The following is a 22092-nucleotide window of genomic DNA, read 5'->3' on the forward strand; positions in this document are numbered from 1 at the left end:
ACACAAGCCAAGCACACATGGCCAGAATTAAAAACCACAGCGATAGTAGTGTGTTTGTGCAGGTGATGCTGCTATGTGCAAAGCCTGAATTGTAGCATCATCACTCATATTCAAGGTTGAACCAAAGTCAAACTACACGGCAAATGGTCAAATGTAATTTTCTGGCATTAACAAAAGCTGGCTGAAGTGCTGTTTGTCCTATCACAGAGCTAATGTGGCTTTAAGATCAAGTATATGCAGTAAGTTTAAGACTAAAAATTGAGTAGAGCCTACATGAAAAACCAACCAACTTCATTAAAGTCAGCATATGAATTACATTAGACCTGATTAAACTGAGTCAAATTTAAGAACAATGCAGTGAAAACTGAATTTCTTCGACTATAGCAATAACCAAATGCTTTAACTCATTCCTGCTAGTATCTATAACACAGGAGTATAATTGTAAGCAATGTTTAAACTTAAACAGGTAAACATTGTCAACAAAATCAGAGGAAAATCTCTGAGACTTGAAGAGACACAGACAGGTCACCTCTACTTTGAACTTACTTAGCTGTGTGCGCCTATACATTAAGTGAGTGGGTAAACATACACTATATGTACATATGCTCTTCTGGGAAGGCTTTTTACAAGTTTTAGGAGTGTGTTTATGGGAAAGCACATTTGTGAGGTCAAACACTGATGTTGGACGAGAAGGCCTGGCTCTCAGTCTCCGCTCTAATTCATCCCAAAGGTGTTCTGTCGGGGTGAGGTCAGGAGTCTGTGCAGGCCAGTCAAGTTCATCCACACCAAACTCTCTCATCCATGTCTTTATGGACCATGCTTTGTTGCTTTGCTGGTGCACAGTCATGTTGGAACAGGAAGGGGGCCATCCCCAAACTGTTCCCACAAAGTTGAGAGCATGGAATTGTCCAGAGAACGCGTCTCCACTGCTCCGGAGTCCAGTGGTGCCGCGCTTTACACCACTGCATCCAACGCTTTGCATTGCGCTCGGTGATGTGTGGCTTGGATGCAGCTGCTCTGCCATGGAAATGCATTCCATGAAGCTCTCTCTATGCACTGTTCTTGAGCTAATCTGAAGGCCACATGAAGTGTGGAGGTCAGTAGCGATTGACTCTGCAGGAAGTTGGCGACGTCTGCACACTATGGAATTCACTGAGCTCATAAGAGCGACTCATTCTTTCACAAATGTTTGTAGAAGCGGTCTGCATGCCTTGGTGCTTGATTTTATACACCTGCGGCCATGGAAGTGATCGGAACACCTGATTTCAATAAATTGGATGGGTGAGTGAATACTTTTGGCAAATATAGTGTGTTGGACTGCTGCCTTTATGGCACAGGCAGTGTTTAAGGATAGGTTGATATATTGATCTGGTGCATCACCATTGTGTTATCTGTATTTATTTAATGTATTAAATTATGATTTATTTGGTTAATTTAGAATTATTTTGGGATGTTTTGCAGATTTTTCAATATAATTACTGCGTAACTTTAATATGATAAATCCAGTTGAAGTGTAAAAAACGTAATGAGTGAGGATTGAACATCTCCGACTTCTGTCAAATAAACACTGTGATCTACAGAGTTGTAAGATGCCTTTCATTATTTCAGGCTTTAACAACTAGGAGCATATTTTATCAGCGCAATGTGCCAAAAAAAAAAAAAAGTGTTGACACACAAAGGATTCTGTGTGTGTGCATGAGTTGTTGCTATGGTTACCAGCACAAGTTTGTGTGAGAGTGAGAGGGAGAGGGAGAGCGAGAAACAAGTGTGCACAGGCTATTGTTTATAGTTTCTGAATATATGCATCAATAATCACGCGGCAGTAAAGATTCAGAGGAGACAAGATTCATTCTCACAGTAAAATTCCTTCTCATTACGGTAAATCTCGGGAGGTGTAAATGTGTGAATCATGCTTTCACACACAGACACAGTGCACACACACTGTGGAGCTTAATGAAACCATGGTGAATTATGCATACTACTACATGTCTGCAGGAAATCAATAAAATAACTATTTGATCTATATACTGTTTCGCTGAGGGATAAGTAAGAAACTGGAAACACGTACAATATGTGTATACGACATGTTGCTGTATTCTTAGAAATGAGAGTGAGATTGAGGAAGAGCGAGGAAGAAAGAGGTGCATATGCCTTGACAGGATCATCCACTAGCGTACAGTGCACAGCATGTATGTGTGTGTTCTGGATTGTATGTGTGTGTGCTGCTTTTACCTGAGGCAGCCTGTAGCATTGCGCAGCACCTGGGAGGTATGAAGGTGGAGCTTGCGGTCGTCATGGTGATTGGGGGAGGAGTCCCAGTTAGAGTGGGGTATGATGACGCTATTGGTCAGAACAGCCAGGGCGTCCTGGATGATGGGCATCTTCAGAGCGTCACATGACGACAGGTTCCATAGCACACCTGCACACACACACAAGCAGAAAGGAAGTTGTTGATGTTTACATTATTCTGCAAATAATAATCATAAAGGGTGTTCCAAAGCAAACACAAAGTAATCATTTGAATTGCAAACTGAATTGCACGTGTCTGCTAACTCAAGAGAGCAAAAGCTTATGCACACCTGTGGCTCGCCAGGAGCGCAGGAGGAGACCATAGGTTAGGGTTAGGTTATCTGTTATCTAATAACCGTTATCAGGTTATTTTTTTAAATAAAAAAAATAAATGAAGGTCTGTGAACCAAAAAGTCATTATTAAATATGTCTGATTGCAAGTGATGAGGTCTGTGTGACATGTCTAAATTACATTACATTACATAAATGTAATCATGATCGTTGGTTTTCCATTTGTCAAAAGAGGAAATCAAACTCTTTCCAAGTAGCGCTCATGAAGCATAAAACTGATCTTTATGTGTTCTGGCGAAGCTTTCAAACCTGATGGAATATAACTACTAAAAAGGTAAAACTCTCAAAAAGACTTCTTATTCATACAGTATCTGCTCAGGATATACAGCAAAAGCTGTGTAGTTTTAAATGTCCGAGCTGCAACGCTAATGATGCCAGTAAACCAGAATGCAGCTTCGTTTCAGGACTAAATACAAGGATGCATACAATTCATACAATTATTACTTGACAGGTTTGTGTTCTGCATTTACGCTCAGTTAAATACATTTAGCTGAACAGAACCACAATTTTATCATGTGTTTTTCTGTACAGGGTTTCCTACAGCGCACAGTGATTCACAACTTTTTCTGTCTCGTCCTATTAATGCTACTGTCAAATCTGCGTTCTCAGAGCACAGCTAAGTGAGGACAGCACTCTTCTCCACTTTGCTTTTTCACCCCGTCGTTCTCGGTCAACCTTCCGCGTATCATTCATGAACGCATATTTTATGGAACATTAAAGCAAATGGCTCCACTACCAGAGATGTCACAGGCAATGCATTTGGCTGTATTTTGTCAGGTCAGCGCAGTTGAAACCTGTCCTCCTGATTAGTTTAAAACAACCCAAACCTACTGCATAATAATAATGATATCGGCCAGACCTTTCTACTGTACTGGAACATTACAAATGAAGTGTCGAGGTACTTTAGGACTGGCAATGTGGGAAGAAAATGACTCCTCATTTTTATCACCTTTGAGAATGCCGCCCACTCTTTTATTCTGGAATCCGACTCCACAATCTACCTGATACTTGTGATTTCCGAGGAAATTAATTAGTTTGTTGGTCCAGGCAGAATGCCAGCTGCCCAACCGGTGCATCATTTATCACACACTGTGCGGTGGAGAACACACACATATATACACAAATACACTCCAAGCATATGCAGCGATATATAGTCGATGTACGTAACAATATGCACATGGCCACGAGTTGGCAGAAAAACTTGCATGTTTGTATGTACACAAGGATACTTTCAATCACCTACAAGGACACACATACTGTACACACATAGAGTCACATGCATTTTACTTAATCATATACAGCATGGCCCCACACACACACACATGCATGCACGCACGCCTGCGCACATGCAGGTGCACACACATATTTTCCTTCTTCTTGTCAGATGGAATACCAGATGCCTCTTTGCAGACCGGTGACAGCAGTAGCCTTGTTGGTCAGCTGTGACACACTCATGCACACGCACAAAAACATGTCAAAGAAACACACACACACACACACACACACATGCATGCGCTCACACTAACACACACACAGGCTTCATCAGCATTCTCGTATTCTTAATATGCTAATTAGTTCCCACTGTTTGCACTGGTCATCCCTACCAAGAGAGCAAGAGATGAAAAAAAAAACAGATACGGTAACAAACAATGAGATAAAAATGTGCGAAACAGAGGGCGACAGAGATGAAAGACACAGAAATAGAAAACTAATGAGAGGGGAAGAGAGCTGGAGGAGCTGAGTGATGGTTTGGGAGACAGGAACAGATTGAGACAACGGAGGAGACATGCAACACGGTTTTAATATGACAAACTATAAAAAGCTGCAGTGTTGAAGGTCACCATCTCTCATGGATTCGGTGTCAGGCTCCAGATGTCACAGGTCCCAGATGACAGATGTCATTCATTTGCACAGTTACCACACAAATAAAATACGGGCACCACTCAAGCCATCCTGTGCTCTGTGCCCAATGGACTGTGTTCATAGAGGCTGTCAGGCGGCTAAAAGATGTCCTGTTCATTCCACGATGCAATATGCACAATCCAATTTTTGCTTGGATCTTGTTAGATGTGAACGGGAATGAAACATAAGGGCGGCAGGGAGTTAGACAGTAGTGATTACAGATACTGTCAGTCATGTGATATGACATCAACACTGAAGTTGAGAAAGACACTGAAATCCTAAAAGCTTCAGGAAGGTTGCTAAACTCCGACCTCCAACCTGGAGCAAAAAAGACTGAAAAACATACCAAAAAACATACAAATCTTGAAGCCTGCACTGAAAATGATTCTACAGAATTTGCTCAACTTGTGTCAGGCTTATATGACAACCAAAAAAAAAGGTAAAAGTTGGAGATCAGGTTGTGTCACTAATAATGGATATGAGTTAGGCTGCACTTAACTGAAACACTGCGCACAAAAGTGCTGTGGAGGCATTGGGTGTTGACAAGCAGCCAGTTTTGCGTCGCCAACAGCAACGCCGGGCTCGATGCCTTACAGTATGCTGAGCTAGTGTCAGTCATAATGACAGTCTGCACATGACAGACAAAGGGATGGGAGGAAAATCAGGCCAAGAAGAAGACAGGGATGGAGAGAACGATGAGAAAGGGAGAAGAACATTAAAAAATAGCAGATGCTATAATGGAAGGAGCAAAAAAAGACGGGACACGTCAAAGCAACTAAGGAACAGAATGGTTAATTCCTAATTGAACTCATTCTCCTCAAATAAAACTAGTACAGTTCTAATACAAACACAAGTAACAAAATGTTATTGTGAGAACAGAAAGAGAGGAAAACAGAGGAAGGAAATAAATGGGAGTCACAGAGAGAGAGAGAACATGGTCCAAGTATAAAACAGGTGCAAGTGAAAAGACAAAGAGATTAAAAAATATGAGTGTGAGAAAAGTTGAAAAAAGAAGGTGCGATAGAGAGTGAAAGAGGACAAAAATGTGTGTGTGTGTGTCTATGTGTGTGTGTGAGACTGAGACAGCTTCAGAGGACAAGAAGAGGAGGGTGATAATAAGGCGATGACCTTGTATGTTGTTTGGCAGCAATCAAGTGCTCACACTCAGTATATGTGAGTATGCGTGTGCGTGTGTGTGTGTGTGCGTGTGTGTGGGAGCGTAGCAACATTTGCCTTCACTTTCAATAATCAGCCTCTTGTTTCACATCTCGAGCCTCTGTCATTCCTCTCAATCCCTCTCCTCTCATGGGCTCGTCTCAAACCAAGGCAAAAGCTCAAACATCCACAACAACGCGCACGCACACAAACAGGCAAACACTTCACTTAGAAACCTCAGAGCTTTCAAACATCTCTCTCTCTCCCTGTTCCTCAGTTTCGCACGGTGTCGGCCCGTTTCTCAAGTGGCGAGGGTGTGATTGCAATCACGTTAAAATGGTGCTGTCTCTGATGAGCCGACGCTGGCTCGCGAAGAGGGCGCTCTGTTGTCTTTCTTTGGCCTCTCTGGCCAGCGAAACACACACGCATGCACGCACGACACACACGAACGGTGTGAGACGGTGGGGTTATGATGTGAACTTTTTGGCAGCCAGGAGGTGAAGATTGAGCAGAAGGAGGGAGAAACACAAAGGAATAGACTTCTCAGTGTTTTCTGGGGCAAGGACACTGTGTCTGCAGTCTAACATTGGCCAGATTCAAGGCTGACGCGCGCGCACACACACACACACACACACACACACACACACACACACACCTGCCTGCTCTAGAAATATAGATATGTAATGGTTCACTAAGCCCAGTGTCCTTATGGGTAGAACATCAGGTGACCAACACAACAAAATGACATCATACAGGAGCCTTTGTGTGTGTGTGTGTGTGTGTGTTTTCTTCCCTCCCCTCTCTCTGTCTTTATCTCTTTTTCCCCCTCCTGCCACGAGCTCCCCTCAGACGCTTGACGGACAGTTTCCTAGGAGCCGGGTGGTTTGGGGAAACGGGGAGATGATTGCATGAATTCATGAATAAATGAGAGTATGACTCGTAAGGGGAGAGTGAGGCCTGTTCCGCCTCGAGTGGCGATGTTTTATTAAACAGCCTTCATCCGTGTGACTCCATGTGAATTAGTTAGCTGCGGGGTCAGAACCTGCTGATGAGTAAAGCCAAAGACGACAAATGACACGGCTAATGTGTCTACGAACATCTGTGAGTGAAAAATCAAAAAAGAAATATTGGTATTGGATGAAGTTACAGGTGGCAGTGGGTTAACAATTGCTGACTTGATCCCGGGGTCATACAACTTCTCATCCTGCGGTAGGATTGTGGAAAACATTTGTCAGCACTAGGTTGAGTCCTGCATTGTGGGTAAACTGTCGCTACCTGTGCCCCAAACAGTGAAAATGCAACAGAGAAATTTCTGCAGGACACTGACAATTTTATAGCTTGGTAGCAGCGGCAAAAAAGTCATCCTGCTGAAGGCATCCTGTTTCCCCACAGGAATCCCTGTAATGACTCTGATGGAGCTCTGTCCTCGAGCATTTTTGCAAGAAGGTTACGAGCTTTGACTTAAATTAAAGCGGCTTTGGCGAGCACTATAACAGTAGTGGGGACATGGAGATTTTGACATCTACACGGAGCAGTGATTCCTGCCTTGAAGCAAAAGCGACCATGGTGAAGAATTTTCCAGCAAAGGACGGCAGCAGTGTTATTCGACTGTGTTGGTTTGCTGCTAACACCGTCAGCTTGCAGAAGCAGAAAGGTGCTGGTCACTTCTGTACACATGTGCTTCTCGCTGTGACGGCTTTCAGACTCAAGTTTCAATTTGCATAATGTTAAACAGAATCAGTGGACGGAATATCAATCAGCACTTAAAGACATTAGCCAAAATGTGTCCTGCTTTTGACAAAAAAAAAAGGGTTCGAAATTGAAGATGTTTGTGCAAATGCCCTCATTCCGAACACATGACTTTGCTGAGCAGTAATTTCTCAGCTCAGCGACCATTTCAGAGCAGGCAGCAGCAGCTGCAGCAGGGTCCATGGTCCACTGCTCAAGGTGAGCCCATGAGTCAGGATAGCATCTCCTATTGACACCCAAAGCCTCTGCATCGACCACACTTTAACTGACAGGCCCGGAAGCCTTGACTTCGTCCTATCTAGCTCACGCTGAGACCCAGAAAGCCAATAAAGCTTGTCTAAATTTAAACTTCAGAACCAAGCGGGAGATAGGGTGAATTGTTGAGGGAAGGTTTTTCCGGTCGTCCAAACAAAAAAGCAAACAAACAAAAAAAAAAAACAACGTATGCTTGTCTCATTTCCCCAAACCTAAACAGACTCTTTAATCACAGAGAATAGGGAAGTGCTTTGACAAAGCTGACAACACAGAGGCAGTAATGAGGAGGCTGATTTGTTATGACTCCTTTTTTTGGAGTCCAGCAGTTGATGATTGTCTATTGATGTAATCCGAGTATGCACCACTACCCCTGATGAACCTCTGGTGGTCACCAACTGCCATTTACTTGCTTTCATATCACTACCAATTAGTAATGAAGGTCAACCTTTGAGGAGAATGCAGTCTGGCAGAGCAATTGATCCAATGCCTTCTTGCTACATATCAGGGCAGAGGAGCTAACAAGGGTTGGATTTTTTAAAATGCTAATGAACTATTTATTAAAGCAGTGGTATATGCACCAATGGCCTGAGAGAGGAGTTGTGACACATTGACATCTGGTAGCTACCCATCACACCTACAGTCCAAAGCATTTAGAGGTTCAGCCCAACAGCACAAAATGTCTCTTCATAACTTTCTTGCTTTCAGTTTTCCAGCCACTACAAGAATCTCAACCAAAAATCTTTCTCATACTTTTTGCGACCTAAGTTTACTCTCCGTTAAAGTTTTTTTTTTTAAGCTGGAAATAGCTTTACAACCAGTTCAGTGAGGCCTAGATTATAAGAAAAAAAATTCTGCATATATACATACAGTATGTATATAGTTACTGGTTCTCCATGCCTGTATGCCATGGAAATAATATGAACACACACAACTTGTACCACTGTGCAAAAACTTTTAGCAAAATTGCCACATTAAATTAAAAATGTGTCAATGGCCAATGCGGCATGAAAAGAAATTTAATACATTGTACACATTCTCTCTATTTCTACCAAAAAAACACTTAAAGCACATGCCTAATTGAATTGCCGAGTAATTACACAGTAACAGTTTCAAGTGGTGAATTACAGCTCCGGCAGGGTGTTCCGCGAGGCAAATGAAGATAGACTTCAAAATGTAGTTGCAGTGGCATGAAAGCAGTCGAAATGTGGAGTTCTATGCTAAGTGCCAGAGTAAACAGACAACAGGGTAGAGCCATGCATGACACTGATTCACTCAGCCAGCAGCAGTGAGAGCCAGACAGAAAAGGGCAAAGACAGGAAGAGTCAGGGAAAGGGAAGATAGAATTTCACAGTGAGTGTGTGTGCGCGTGAGTTTGTGTGTGTGTGTGCGTGTGTGTATGGGTTTGTGGAAGATGACTATTTATAAAAGTCAGAGCTCAAAATGCAGTATGACCTGCGGTGCATTTAATTTGTTAATCTGCTTATGGACCACACACGAACACACACACACACACTCCATGTGCAAGCAGTGTTTTTAATCTCACTCTCTGCAGCACTGTACTGATGTTCTTCAAGGTGCCAGTACAGTATATCCCTATAGGCGAAGTCCAGTGACTGTCACCACTGACATGTGAGGCTCAACACTACATGCTCATTCTGTGAATTTTGATAGGTGCACTTTTTTAAAATTTGATTATTTTCCCTTGCTACTTTCATCTTTCCTCCCCATGCTGAGTCAGTCCTCCTAACCCTCTTCTTCATCCTTCCTACTAATCACTGTTCTCCCATTCTTCCCCCTCTTCCTCACTGCCTTTCTTCCCATAGCGTTTCACCGTCTTCAATACCAATATCTGGTCTGAGGAAATGAAGTCACAACTTCCATCTTCCATCCGCTCTCTGCTCAGAATTTCCTCCTTCTCCATCCACCTGCATGTCTCTAACTGGCCTTGCCTTTCAAGCTTTATTTCCTGCCTCCGTCCACTCTGTGACAGCGGCGTCATTAACATTGAAAAGGTCAGGAAAATATAACACTTCCTTCCGTCCTTCCTGGGCCGTTATCAGTATGCCAGGGGTCTGTAAAGGGAGACACAAAAGTCCTCGCTGGCGTGCTGGTTGTCATTGTTGTGATCCAATGAGCCCCCTTCTCCCGAGTGACGAGAGCGAGTGACCTATGGGGATGGCTGTCTGAGCGTGCACGTGCGCGCGTGTGCTTGAAGATGTGCTTCGTTTCCCCGCTGAGGGACAACGGGGTCAGAGGTCAAATTGAACATGAGAGCGGCGCAACGACTTTATCTCGCTACGTGTGTGCATGTGCGCATGTGTTATGTGTGTGTTTGCGCTCGATCCGGAGTGTGTATGAGTGAACGACAGCGATTGCGCTTTATCTGTATGAGCGTCAACATGTCTTATCTCAAGGCAAACGTGGCGCAACAAAGAGGGCTTCTGTCTGAGCAAAGAGGGAGAGAGAGCACCGGTGATACAAGGGCAGGTGCACACGGCCGTGCTAAAATGCGATGCGAGACGCTGAACCACATAGAAGGCCGGCATGTAAATGGATAAAGGAGAGAGAAGAAAGGTGTGAAGAGGAGAGGGAGCGCCGAGAGAACATGGGTCAAGGTTTGGCAATCTTGTGTTCTTTAATTGCATGCCAGGGAGAACTGCGCATTGGAGCAGCTCCTATTCTGCCAGCATTCATGTCCACACCAATCACAAGCCACAGCTCACCCGATTCATATAAATTGTTGCCTGTGTGTCTTTGCAATGAATGAGACACTGATTCTTACTTCCTGAATTTCAGTTGCATCAGAGAATCCCCAAGCACGGGCACCCACTAGCACACAGAGCGGTCCATCATTACTGCCTGTCCTGAGGCTGCAGAGCCGATGTCATGCCAGAAAATAACTGGCTGCAATATTTAGATTACATATATGCTTCAGTTTGTGTCTGTGTGCGAGTGTTAAGCAGAGAGGGACGCACTGCATGTGTTCATGTTTGCTGCAGCACTTAAGGGCCTCTGGAAGAATATTAAATTCTTGTGGGAGGCATATTGCAAAACTATTTCAGGAGAAACGGAGATCAAATTATATCAGCTCATGTTAAGTCTGTGTGCTAAGGTGGGTGTTAAAATTTAATCTATAAATCTTTTGCCTACAAAGATACTTGTGCGCATCTCCACAATATGCACATCTGAGTGTGTGTGCATGTGCATTTCTAAGCCTGGGCGCGTGGGCGTGTGCACTGCTGTGTGCGTGAGTCTCCAGCGCACTAGCTAACTTGCGCTGCTCGTGCCCACAAGGCGAAAACAAGACTGACCAGTGATTGTAAAACACCACTCTTGCTGGACTCGAATGTTGGATGGACACGCTTTTTGGGGTCGTATGTGCGCGCCCACGCAGAAAACACAGATCCAAACGTGAGCTGCATTGCAACTAAACCATTTTAAAAAAATAAGTTGAGACACTTCTCAAGAGAAACGATGTTTAAAAACACTTGGCTGCCTCTTCTGCATTCTTATCCTTCTATCAGTGCATTGAGAAGAACTCTGATTGAATATCAAATATTATTGGCATCCGAAGGATCTCGAGATGAACAGCCTTGGTTCCTGCACAGTGAATAGTAACCTTTTCTGAAGAATGTTCTTTCAGTCAAAGTTAAATATGTAAACTGTAAAATCACTCAGCTAAAACTACCGGCGCTGTCAAGGCCAAATCAGAGCAGGATTCACTGCGGGTATGCGGTATGTAAAATGTGTGTTTGTTCTTCGGAATGTGTGCGCACCTCCAGTATGTGTGTTTAAGTAGGTATGAGTCATAACCGGGTACCAGAGTATTAAATGTGAATTTACCGAATCTAGATAATTCAAAAGAGTCACAGGAGAAATCAGCTGCACAGTTGTCTACTAACGTCACGAATCAAGAAGTACAATTAGATAAACTAATGACACGAAGAAACAACAACAAAAAAAAGAAAGATCTTTTTTCCTTTTCCTGCTCTGTCTGAAACGTTCTTGCAATTTTTGGATCGTGCTGGTAGGTTTTGCAGAGGTTTATCAAATTACCCAGATTTAGTGTAGGTGTGATGCTCGCATCTCCACATATCAAATTCTATACACACACATACTCACACACACACACACACACACACATACCCACACCATTATAACCTCTCCTCAGGCCATAGAAGCAGAGCCATGCTGGAAAATAACTGCAGCTACAGGGAGGTGAGGTGTCGGTTTGTTACAGATACTGTACCTGTGACCAGCTCTCTGATTTCCACGTCTCCAGTCTTCCTCAGCAGCCGGACCAAGGCGGGAATCCCCCCGCAGTTCTTCAGGGCCACTTTGTTCTCGTCGTTGGCCTTGCCGTACACCAGGTTCCTCAGGGCCCCGCAGGCGCTGCGGTGAACCTCACTCATCCTGTGGTCCAGGAGGTCGACCAGCAGCTGGATGCCTCCCTGTCTGCGGATCTGAGGATAAAAAAAAAACTATATGAAATAAATAATGTACTTGAACTTTGTACTTAAATAAATTAAATATAGTAAACAAAGAAAAAAAATCCAATCACTGATAAGTACATAGACTCAAATTGATGCACACTCATACACAAAGTCTCTATTCTTCTACTATCTTATACTAAAATTAACAACCGCCCACAGAAAATGCTGGTGGTCCACAGCTTGTTTATTTGTCTATGCAGGTAGTTACTTTGGAATACAGTAGGTGTGTGTGTGTGTGTGTGTGTGTGTATGTGTGTATGTGTGTGACCCACAGTTCCTGTCAGTCCTGCCTATCAGATTAATAACCCAACGTGCACTAATTACATATACTATGACACCGCTAATGACTGCACTTTCACAAAAATGACACAATTACACTGATGAGGGAAGTAAAAGAGGTGCGACTCCAGCTTTTCTTATAATCTAACTAAACTGCAATATTTTCCTGCCTCTGTTATGCATGTCTGTGCGCTGTGCTACCATCCTGCCGCTAAATGTTTCCCATTCTCACACTTCTGTTCCTCCCTGCATTTTTAATACGTGTTATGTCTGTTCCTTCATGTGCGTCTGTCTGTCCCTGTATCTCCATCCTGCCTGCACTTGTCTTTTTCGGTTGTCTGCTTTAATGTTTCCTCACATGAACATGCACATTACAGCGCACGAACCCATTACTACTGACACTTTTGGCTTCTACTATCGGAAAAGGAAAATAGGTGGGAGGCACAACCGCTTCTCAAATGGACAACGGGTTCAATTGCTTTATGTAATGTTATTGTACTATTTTTCATGGGCACCATGAATAATAGGGCAAATGTGCGTGCGATTTTTTGTGATATTTAATGTTTGATTAGATATCTATGATGGAAATGGAGAGTATAAAATCTAATCTTAAATAAAAAGAAACTGTATCAGAAACCAGATAGGCTTTTGTGGTCCCTACCCTAGGCCAAGAGAAGATTTTCTAGATATATTTAATTTAAACATGAATGAACTGTAAAATATGCAGCAATAAAATAAAAATCTAAAAACATAAAAACATAAAAAAATAATGCTTGGGTTTTGTCACATAGCCCATAACATGTAAATGTCTACAAAACACAACTTTTACACCTTTTGTAGGACCATTCAATCCTCTATAAAATTCCAGCTAATGGCATTTCACCATGAAATTTCAACATATAATTGAGGATAATGATACGCTGAGACTTAAAAAGCTTTGTAAAAGTTTGCAATTAGCATAGCTAGGAAACGTAGCAACCTCGTTCCAGACCTCTGATTTGCCACCCACATCTCAAATTGTTCTGTGATTCAAATATGAATGAATGAAGTGAAACCAAATTGCTTTTATGTGTGATTATTGTGCGATTCTTTGTTTTTTTTTTTAACTGTTTTTACCAAAAAGGTAAAAGAGCAGATACTGAAACCTTATTAAAATACCGGAGAATCAGCATCTACATGAATGTTTTTCATATATGCATACCTGCATGGAAGAATAATACGTCATGTATTTTACTGGTGGCCTCACTCTTCTGCAAAGGGCAGTTGAGATTTCCCTCTGAACTCCAAGCTGCTCTGTGTCTATGTAACCGCCTCCTCTCCTTCTATTCTATATGTATTGCTGTATTTGCCATGTAAATACACACAAAGACACACAGACGCATACAAACAGTGAGGAACAAACAAACTAATCAGTGTAGATTTATGATCATATCCTGATCCTGTGAGAAGACAAGGCAGTCGGGACTGTTAGCGCTGTAGGGATCGTAATGAGGGCACTCTGGTGTTACACATTATGCCTTCCGCCTATGGTGCAACACATAATGCCTTCCCCCCGTGGCGCAACACATTGCCTTCTCCCCATGCTGGTGCTTTTTAAACCCTCCCACATCGCATCGCCGCTGCGGGGCTCTACACAGGCCTTGGGGGGCAAAGGAGCTTAAAGCAACCCGTGTTAGTCCAGTAGTCAGGGGTGTAGTACTAATCAACAGAAACAGGCTGCTGTGATCACCAGGAGACTAGTTGCCACATGGATGGAGCAACTTGTGTGTGTGTGTGAGAGAGAGACTGTCTTTCACGCTTCTACTTTTATCTAATCTCTGGAGTAACGCAACAGGCAGAGTTACTCAGCCAGATAACTCGAAAAAAAGTTTGTCACAGTTAAATGCATAATCACGCTTCACAAAAACCTCTTTTTTTTCTGCATGCTCCCCCCCAGACCTGGGACATTAGGTTCTGGCACTAAGTCTTACTGTCTGTTCCATTGTGAAGCACCAGATGAGCACCAGATGGGTGGACGTTACTATTCAGACAAGTTGACAGGAACAGTAAAGTGCAACAAATAGACTCCCATCCCTTCCCCTTTGATTATGTCGGGTGCACACTGTTCAACCTCCAGTGGAAACATCACACATCTGGCACGCGTAAACCGAACAACAAATGTCAGAACGAGTGTCAACGAGCGCAGCTTAAGTTTGATTTCTTCATCGTGGAAACATACAGATGACAACTGCGGATGAGGTGGGAGAACAAGGCCGAACGGAGCGAGAGGAGGAAGAGAAAGCATAAGAAAGTGATGGAGGGCAGCGAGAGGATGGAGGTGTTTGATGACACAGCAGGAGTTTATCGAGCCAAATGACTTTGCTTATCTATTCAATTAAAATGGATTAAGGGATGCAGTGAATGGCAAACTAACCTTGCTCCACTGGCCACACAATTTCCTAAACCTGATTTGCTGGCCCTCCTATGCCCCCCAGTCCTCACCTCTGCTCCTCTCCTCCCTTCCCCTCTCCCACACTGATCTCTGCTCCTCTCCCCTCTCCTCTTTATGCTTGTGTCACAGTTAATCTGTTATTCCATAAAAGCCACAGTGCTATTACTTTGTATTGCCTCTGAGCCACCTACAAGGCTTGCCAATACCTCCGCGCCTATTCCTCGATTCCATGTAAAGAAGATTAGAAGCGCAGATTGATTTGTCTTTGTCTCCCGCTGTTCCGCGGCGGCCACGGCTATTGGTAACCCATAGCGACAGCATTGCCGTGGTAACAGTTAGCAGCGGTGACAGCTGCGACTGTGGGAATCAGAGGTGCTGCCGGCGTAAAAGCTGGCAGTGGGACACGCGGGTGACACATACCTGGGATGGTGGCATGTGAAGCCTAACAAGTGAGTGTGAGTCACCACATATGGGACGTCGACCCTAATCAGCAGCACACTGAAGACGATTTACTGCCTTCATGTGAGTGAGGAAGCAGAGTGAGGATGTTTCGCAGCTTTCGACCTTGCATGCTTGTACACACTCAAGCAGACAAACACGTATACAAGGGCTTTTTTTTTTTTTTTTTTTTTTACCTGACACTTAGCCCAGGGCTAACGGCATTTTAGAGCCTTTCAACCTTCGGCTAATTGAGTTCTTAGCCGTAGGCCGACATTCCCCTGTGGAGCATTCGAAACTGGGCCAAAAATGGCATTAACCTATGTCTGCCTGAAATCGTTCTGAGGCGGGGGAACTGCTAATTTTGCAGCAGTATCAACAATAACATTCACAGCTGTGGAAATCTACCTTGACAAATACAGTAAAGGCTCCATCCTGTTGTTTGAAGCACAAGGCAACAAAGGAAGCACAAACCACTACTCTTCACAGCAGGGGAGAGGAAAAGTGCTTAATAATCCCAATGTGTGAATGTGTATGTGTTGTTGGGTGGGTGGTCCCCAGTGGGTTGACTATACTATGGTAATGGCACTATGGCCATTAACAGATGTAGACCCATTTCAAAGGGTATTTCTACCTTTTTGACCAGATTATAGAGAGTGACAGGAAGCCACAGGGGAAAGTTACAGATTAGTAATTCACAAACCATCCACTGACTCTCAGTGCTCTAGACTCGTGAACCAAAGAGAACAAACCAGGCATACTCTCTTAAGGTTACCTTGAGTGTATGAAAACCCTGAGGCAAGGGATTAACAACAGTTTTGTTTCAGTGCCAAAGATACCCATCATTGATGGAAGAAGCTCTTCTCCTCCTGAAATATGGCAACAAAAGTATTCTCAAGTAATCATTGATGAACTACTCAGCCTATTGATGTCAGCGTTGATGTGTAAGTGCAACACCTAATTAAATAAAAAAAAATGCTTCAACGCACAATTGTACATAGTAATCAGAAAATTGTACGGTTTGCAATGTGCAAAGAGGGAGTATGTGTGCAATATTATTGCAGTATTTGCTTTGGATCATTCGCTGTGTCTTTCTCATCTTTCATGCTGACAGATAATCACAGCTTGCAGCTTTCATGGTTCACGGTCTGAGAATCTAAAACCAGATTCTGTACCATATCGACTTCCCCTCATTGCTCGTTTCTAACAACAAACTGTAAAAACTGTGTGAATCTGCCCTAATTCTGAGTGCAACAGAATCTGATCCAGTCTCCAGCGCCCGGAAGATCCCTGTGTTTGCGCCGCGCTGTGTGATTGAGCAGGTCTGCTGCGGAAGAAAACGTTCATAAAAAGGTGGGAGGAGGAGAAATTAAGGTACCTGATATCAGAATAAAGTGGGAGAAGGACACAGTGATATATGGGGTGTGAGCTAAACAAAATGGATATGTGTGAGGGGGGAGGAATGACACAGAGTCAGGGGGCACGTTCCTCTCCCTTCAACCGGTCTGTTGGATAAATGGATATCGACAAGTCTGCTACCCAAAATGAATTACTGATGCGACTGAACTTTAGCCTGACACAGTGTGTGTGTGCTTGTGTCTTGGTGTACCTGCATGAGATGACACGTCAGTGGGCTTGTACTGTGTGTGTGTGTGTGTGTGCATCTAGGTATGTGTTTGTGGGTACAGTGTGTGTGTATGTGTTCAGAGTAGCAACAAATGATGTTGGAGATGAATTTGCCAAGACGCCTCTGAGACCAGACCTCCAGCTGCCCTGCCTAACACACACACACACACACACACACACACACACACACACACACAACACACGCACACACACACACACACACACACACACACAAACACACAGTCTCTCTCTCTCTCTCTCTGTACATCTGATTGGACACACGCACTATGATGTACCCAAATGCACACAGACCTGTGATGAGACAGGTAAGGCTCACACACACACACACGTCTGCCATCTAGAGACACCTTGCTGATTAATCACCTTTCTCCCCACTTCCCAAAATCACAGACTGCATTTTTGCTACCTGAAAACAAGATAACACAAAGTTCTGCTCTCTTGTTTTCTTTTTTAAATCCCACTGTCTCTCTCTCTATGCCTCTGTCTCATCTGTCTCCTCTCTTTGGCCCAGCAGAGCTGCTCTTTAGCAACGAGTAGCTGCTCGGCGTGTTCCCTTTCCTCTAGATCCGTCTGGCAACTGAAATAAGACGTGAAACGTCCTTAGATCAGTGCTCAAAACAAATAGCTGCCATCTACAATCATAATGTCTGTTAAGTGAGATGGTCCTGCTCACAGGCTATGTTAAGTGTTGAAAATGTGCTTTTATTCCAATTCAGGAACCAATAATATGCAATAATTCTTATTTCATTAGATTATTAAATATATATTAGCTCAATATTTGATATTGTCTTTTATTGGTATGTTACTGTCATTTTATGAAAGTCATAAGTTTCTTTGACCGAATGGCTAAGAGGGCCTTAAGTGAGCCTCTAAGCAGCTCTAAAATCACAGGAAATCACAGCTTATTGCTTGAAGATATTCAATCTGAAGAATGAGAAATCTTGAAGCCAATATCCTGAAAATATAGGTGTAGTAATATTTACAAGGACTGACTTAAATGACCTGCCACGCTTTCAAAATGAATATTTTTTTATTTGATCCAGCGGTTATTATTATTTGTGAGAGTGGCTGTCAGAAGTTTAAATGGCACCTCTGGTTTAGGAATGAAAAGCACAGCTGAATAAATAATGAATATACATATGCATGAATAACCATCAAAAGCTGAGTTTTGCCTCTGTGTTCAGGGGGTGCTCGCCCGAGCCAAGACATTTCCTGAACAGTTCAAGTCGCAGCTGTGAAACTAAAACGGGGAGAAGGAGCAACAGCGCTGCGGGACACAACTACAGCATGTGACCCCTAAAAGGAGGAGGCGTTTCCAGGCACAGAGGATCTCCCGGTGCAGAAAAGAAAAATGAAAATGCATAAACTGTCACTTTATTAAATAATCTTCTGTGACATCTGCCTTGTTATGAATCCCTGAGTAATAAAGCTGTCACGTTATTTGCCACTGAAATGCATATTCAACTACGGCTGCCGGAGGTTATTTCTAAAACAGGCAAGCTTACAGATATGAACATTCCCCCCAACCACCAACTCACCCACACCCACAGCACTAAGCACTACTTTTACAACATGCGACATGTGAAAAGAAGGTTGAAGGCTGAGTGACATCTGTTGTATATCTGACAGAGGCAATGTGTCACGCTTTTATCAGACAGCAAATATAAGGTACATCAGATGTGAAATACTACAACGACATGGGAGTGCTACAGGCATAAAAATCCTGCCATTTTTCTGTGGCGAAATTACTAATCTGTCCTCCAGGTAAATATACTCGATCAATTTGAATTGCTTTACAAAAAAATCACATTTCTAACCATAAAAAGAACCAGATCTACATGCTTCGCTGGTCTTGCTCTTCACATGTTCCTCTTGGCTGATTGGAATGATGCCTGTGTCATGCAAAGTTAAACATAGCCTCCTCGCAAAACCTTCATGGAAGTCAACACTGATGGAAGATACTGTGAAATACCCCAAGGACCTGCTCAGATGTACATTCTATGTGAATTTAACAATCAAAAGAACACTGATCTAAAAACAATAAATAAGCTAATTTGCTGTTAGTTTTTGTAATCTTGGTCATTTAAATCAACTGAAGGACTATCTATATTAAATTCTTGCTAACAGTGAGGGGCAGGACTGAGAAGTCAACAGGTGGATGTGGAGAGGATGAAGAACTATTAGTGAATTATCACAGAACTCTATCAAGTGAAGTCCCACTTCATAGAAAAACAGTTAAAAACAGGTCGCTAAAAAAAAAAGAAAAAGTTACGGTGAATGTATTGCACGGCTTTAAGTGGGGCAAACTAGCAGTTCTACTGGTCTTTATCTACGCCTCTCAAAATTAACAAAACATTATTTATTTGCCTGTTGGTAGCAAAGAGAGCCAAACTCCAACAATTCTGTATGGGATTAGTGTTGAGTTGTACCACCTTAATGACCCTACATATGCTTTGTAGCCTTTGTAACAGAACAAAGACATTTACTCTTCAACTCTGGAACTTGAAAAGAAAATAGTACAGCTCTGTCACAACCTTGAAGATCCACCGAGGTACTTAAAAGGTTCACTGAACAAAAAAACACATTTTTTTACATTTAGCATGCAACTTGAGGACACATCAATAGATGAAATAGGCAGATAAAACCAACGACCATTCACACACTCTCTCGCGAAGGCCATGAAATGCTTATTTTGTTATGCAACTTTCTTTTGAGTTTCCTTTGATTGAAATTTCATGAATACTGACAGATATAAAGACGATATGAGAAAGAGACGTCAAGATGTTCCGAGATGTGCTCCATCGTTAATGTGATGCCTCCACAGCACGTGTTACAGCTGATCAAACGTAATGCGGTAAAAGGTGCTGTTGAGCTCTTAAACACTTCAGAAAGAAAATGGAGGAGGAAAAGGCATTTTTTTTCACTCTTAAGTGTGACGAGAACAAAGTAAATGCTAAACTGAAGAGAAGCACTATTATAATGTAGAAAACAGAAAGTAAACACCATTGGTAACAGTTAGGGGTGCATTGCTTTGTTCCATGCGTAACACGGCTTTAAAAACAAATGGTATTTTAATTTATCGCAACAAAACAAATTCATTATTCCCATCACAGTACAAAAGCACATCAGAACCGTGAGATTCACAACATCTTGCTTCATTCTAGCAAAAGGATCTTCAACTAAACTAATATCCAGTATCTGGCTTTGTGATCGTCAAGTTGTTTTTCATTAAAAACTATTTAAGACAAATGGTTGAGGGCACATTTCTGTGTGTGTGTCGGTGCTTCATAATGCATGAGCTGCATTTTGTCGTTGTATGCACATGTGGCAGAGCGTGTATAGATACGTGCGATATGCGTGAATGCCTGCTTTTATTTGGTGTGATGCAAAGCGTCAATTCTGGTTGGTTGATATCTCTTCCAGATTTAATTTGTGTAAATAGTGTTTAGCGGTGCCTTGGGCCCTGATCGAGACAATCAAGCAGACTGATGAAGGCAGGCCAAAGCGTCCACTGTCAATACACTGTTGCTATTTTCTCCATTGTTGGACACCTCCATTCAGGCAATAATTACACCCATTACAAAAGACATGAACACTTTGGTTTCTTTCAGAGCTGCGTTGCTGAGGTAGTGGGAGTGGAATGCAGTGTGATGTTTTTGCATGTGTGACTGAATTTTTGTATCTGTATGTCTTTGTTCGTGTGGGCGGGTAAGTGGGTCGGTGTGAATGAAAAGTAGCTGCGTCTCCATGTTTACATTGTTTAATTGCCTGCATTTGAAGATAGTTAATATCAATTTTTTTCCTGTTTGCTCGCGTTCCTTTGTAATTGTGTGTGAATGAGCATTTTAGCGACGTGGCTTCACTTTTCAATGAGGTTGCAGAAGCGGCTATTGACTGACTCAACTGAAATTAATTTCTTAAGAAAAAAAAATGCCAATGCCCTCACCGGCACGTAGTGGTAAATTGATTCTGAAAGTAATATAGGGTGGGGAGGTGTGTGTGTGTGTGTGTGTGTGTGTGTGTTGGGGGGCACTGAAGAAAAGAAAAACATTTTGTGTATCTGTGGGTTTAGATGTGAGCGCATCTGCATGCAACACTGTCATTGTTTTAGAGTGCCTCTAGCCTTATTAAGGGGTTTATTAGTGATTTCCAAAGGGGATTCCCTCCAAAATTGCTTTTGAGAGACAAACCCGTGACTTTGGGACTAATTGAACTTTACTGGCACTATAGCTACAACTCAATAGAAGGCGCAGCTTAGGAACGGAGATTGCAACAAGCTTTATCATGCAGAACATCCGTGTGGAATGGGTTAGTTGGTGCTCTATTTCTTCAAAGCGACCGCAGGAAAATTCAAAACAGCCAGAATTTTTAAACTGCAACTTGCAAGAAGACGTTTAGGCGGTTCCTTTAACATACCTTTTTATGGCTTTCATCATTATAATGTTCCCTTTGCTGCAGCCCTGATCTTAACCAAATACTCGCACAACCCTGAAAACACACACACACACACAAACCTCGGCTTTGATCTTGTTGTCTCCAAAGCAGAGATGCTGTAGGTAGGCTGCAGCGTTGGATTGAACGGATGGGAACTGGTGCTGTAACATCTGGATCACCTCTGGCAGCTCCGGATCTCTCCACCCAAACTCTCTGCAGAGACACAGACACACAGAGACGCTTTGATTCCTGCAGCACTTGAACAAAGCATCTGGCCACACACAGGAGATTACCTGAGAGTAGTCCAGTAAAATCACAGACGCTCATCCCAGCATGCCCATATTCACACATTCACTTACGTCGTCACACAGTTTACACAGACAAAGACAGACAGATAAAAAGACAGAGTATGAATAACAGAGATTTAAGTGTCAAAATCCACTTTGTTCTGTTGTCTTATAGGAAAGAGCTTTAAAAGTTAAGCAACACAGTGGGACAGAAACAATGCAAATCATACAGTGAATGCCCAATTTGTCAAAACACTGTCATTGTCCCAGGCACAGGAAACGACAGCATGTGAGGATTAGGCCAGCAGGTTAAGCAGGCAGCCACAAACACTTTAACAAATAAACACGCAAAAGTCTGGCTTCAACTTTATTTGCACATAAC

General features: G+C 42.8%; 1 protein-coding gene across 1 annotated transcript in view; it reads right to left on the minus strand.

The window, feature by feature from the left end:
- Positions 1 to 22092, minus strand: part of ctnnd2a (catenin (cadherin-associated protein), delta 2a) — a 198205-nt gene that overhangs the window by 51362 nt on the left and 124751 nt on the right. Inside the window, exons 13-15 of the mRNA XM_041961934.1 lie at positions 21504 to 21636; positions 11951 to 12164; positions 2233 to 2419 (exon numbers count right to left, since the gene is read on the minus strand). Coding sequence (XP_041817868.1) covers positions 2233 to 2419; positions 11951 to 12164; positions 21504 to 21636 — 534 coding nt within the window. The remainder of the gene's footprint in view (positions 1 to 2232; positions 2420 to 11950; positions 12165 to 21503; positions 21637 to 22092) is intronic.

Source organism: Chelmon rostratus, chromosome 20 (genome assembly GCF_017976325.1).
Source record: "Chelmon rostratus isolate fCheRos1 chromosome 20, fCheRos1.pri, whole genome shotgun sequence".
Lineage (NCBI taxonomy): Eukaryota > Metazoa > Chordata > Actinopteri > Chaetodontiformes > Chaetodontidae > Chelmon > Chelmon rostratus.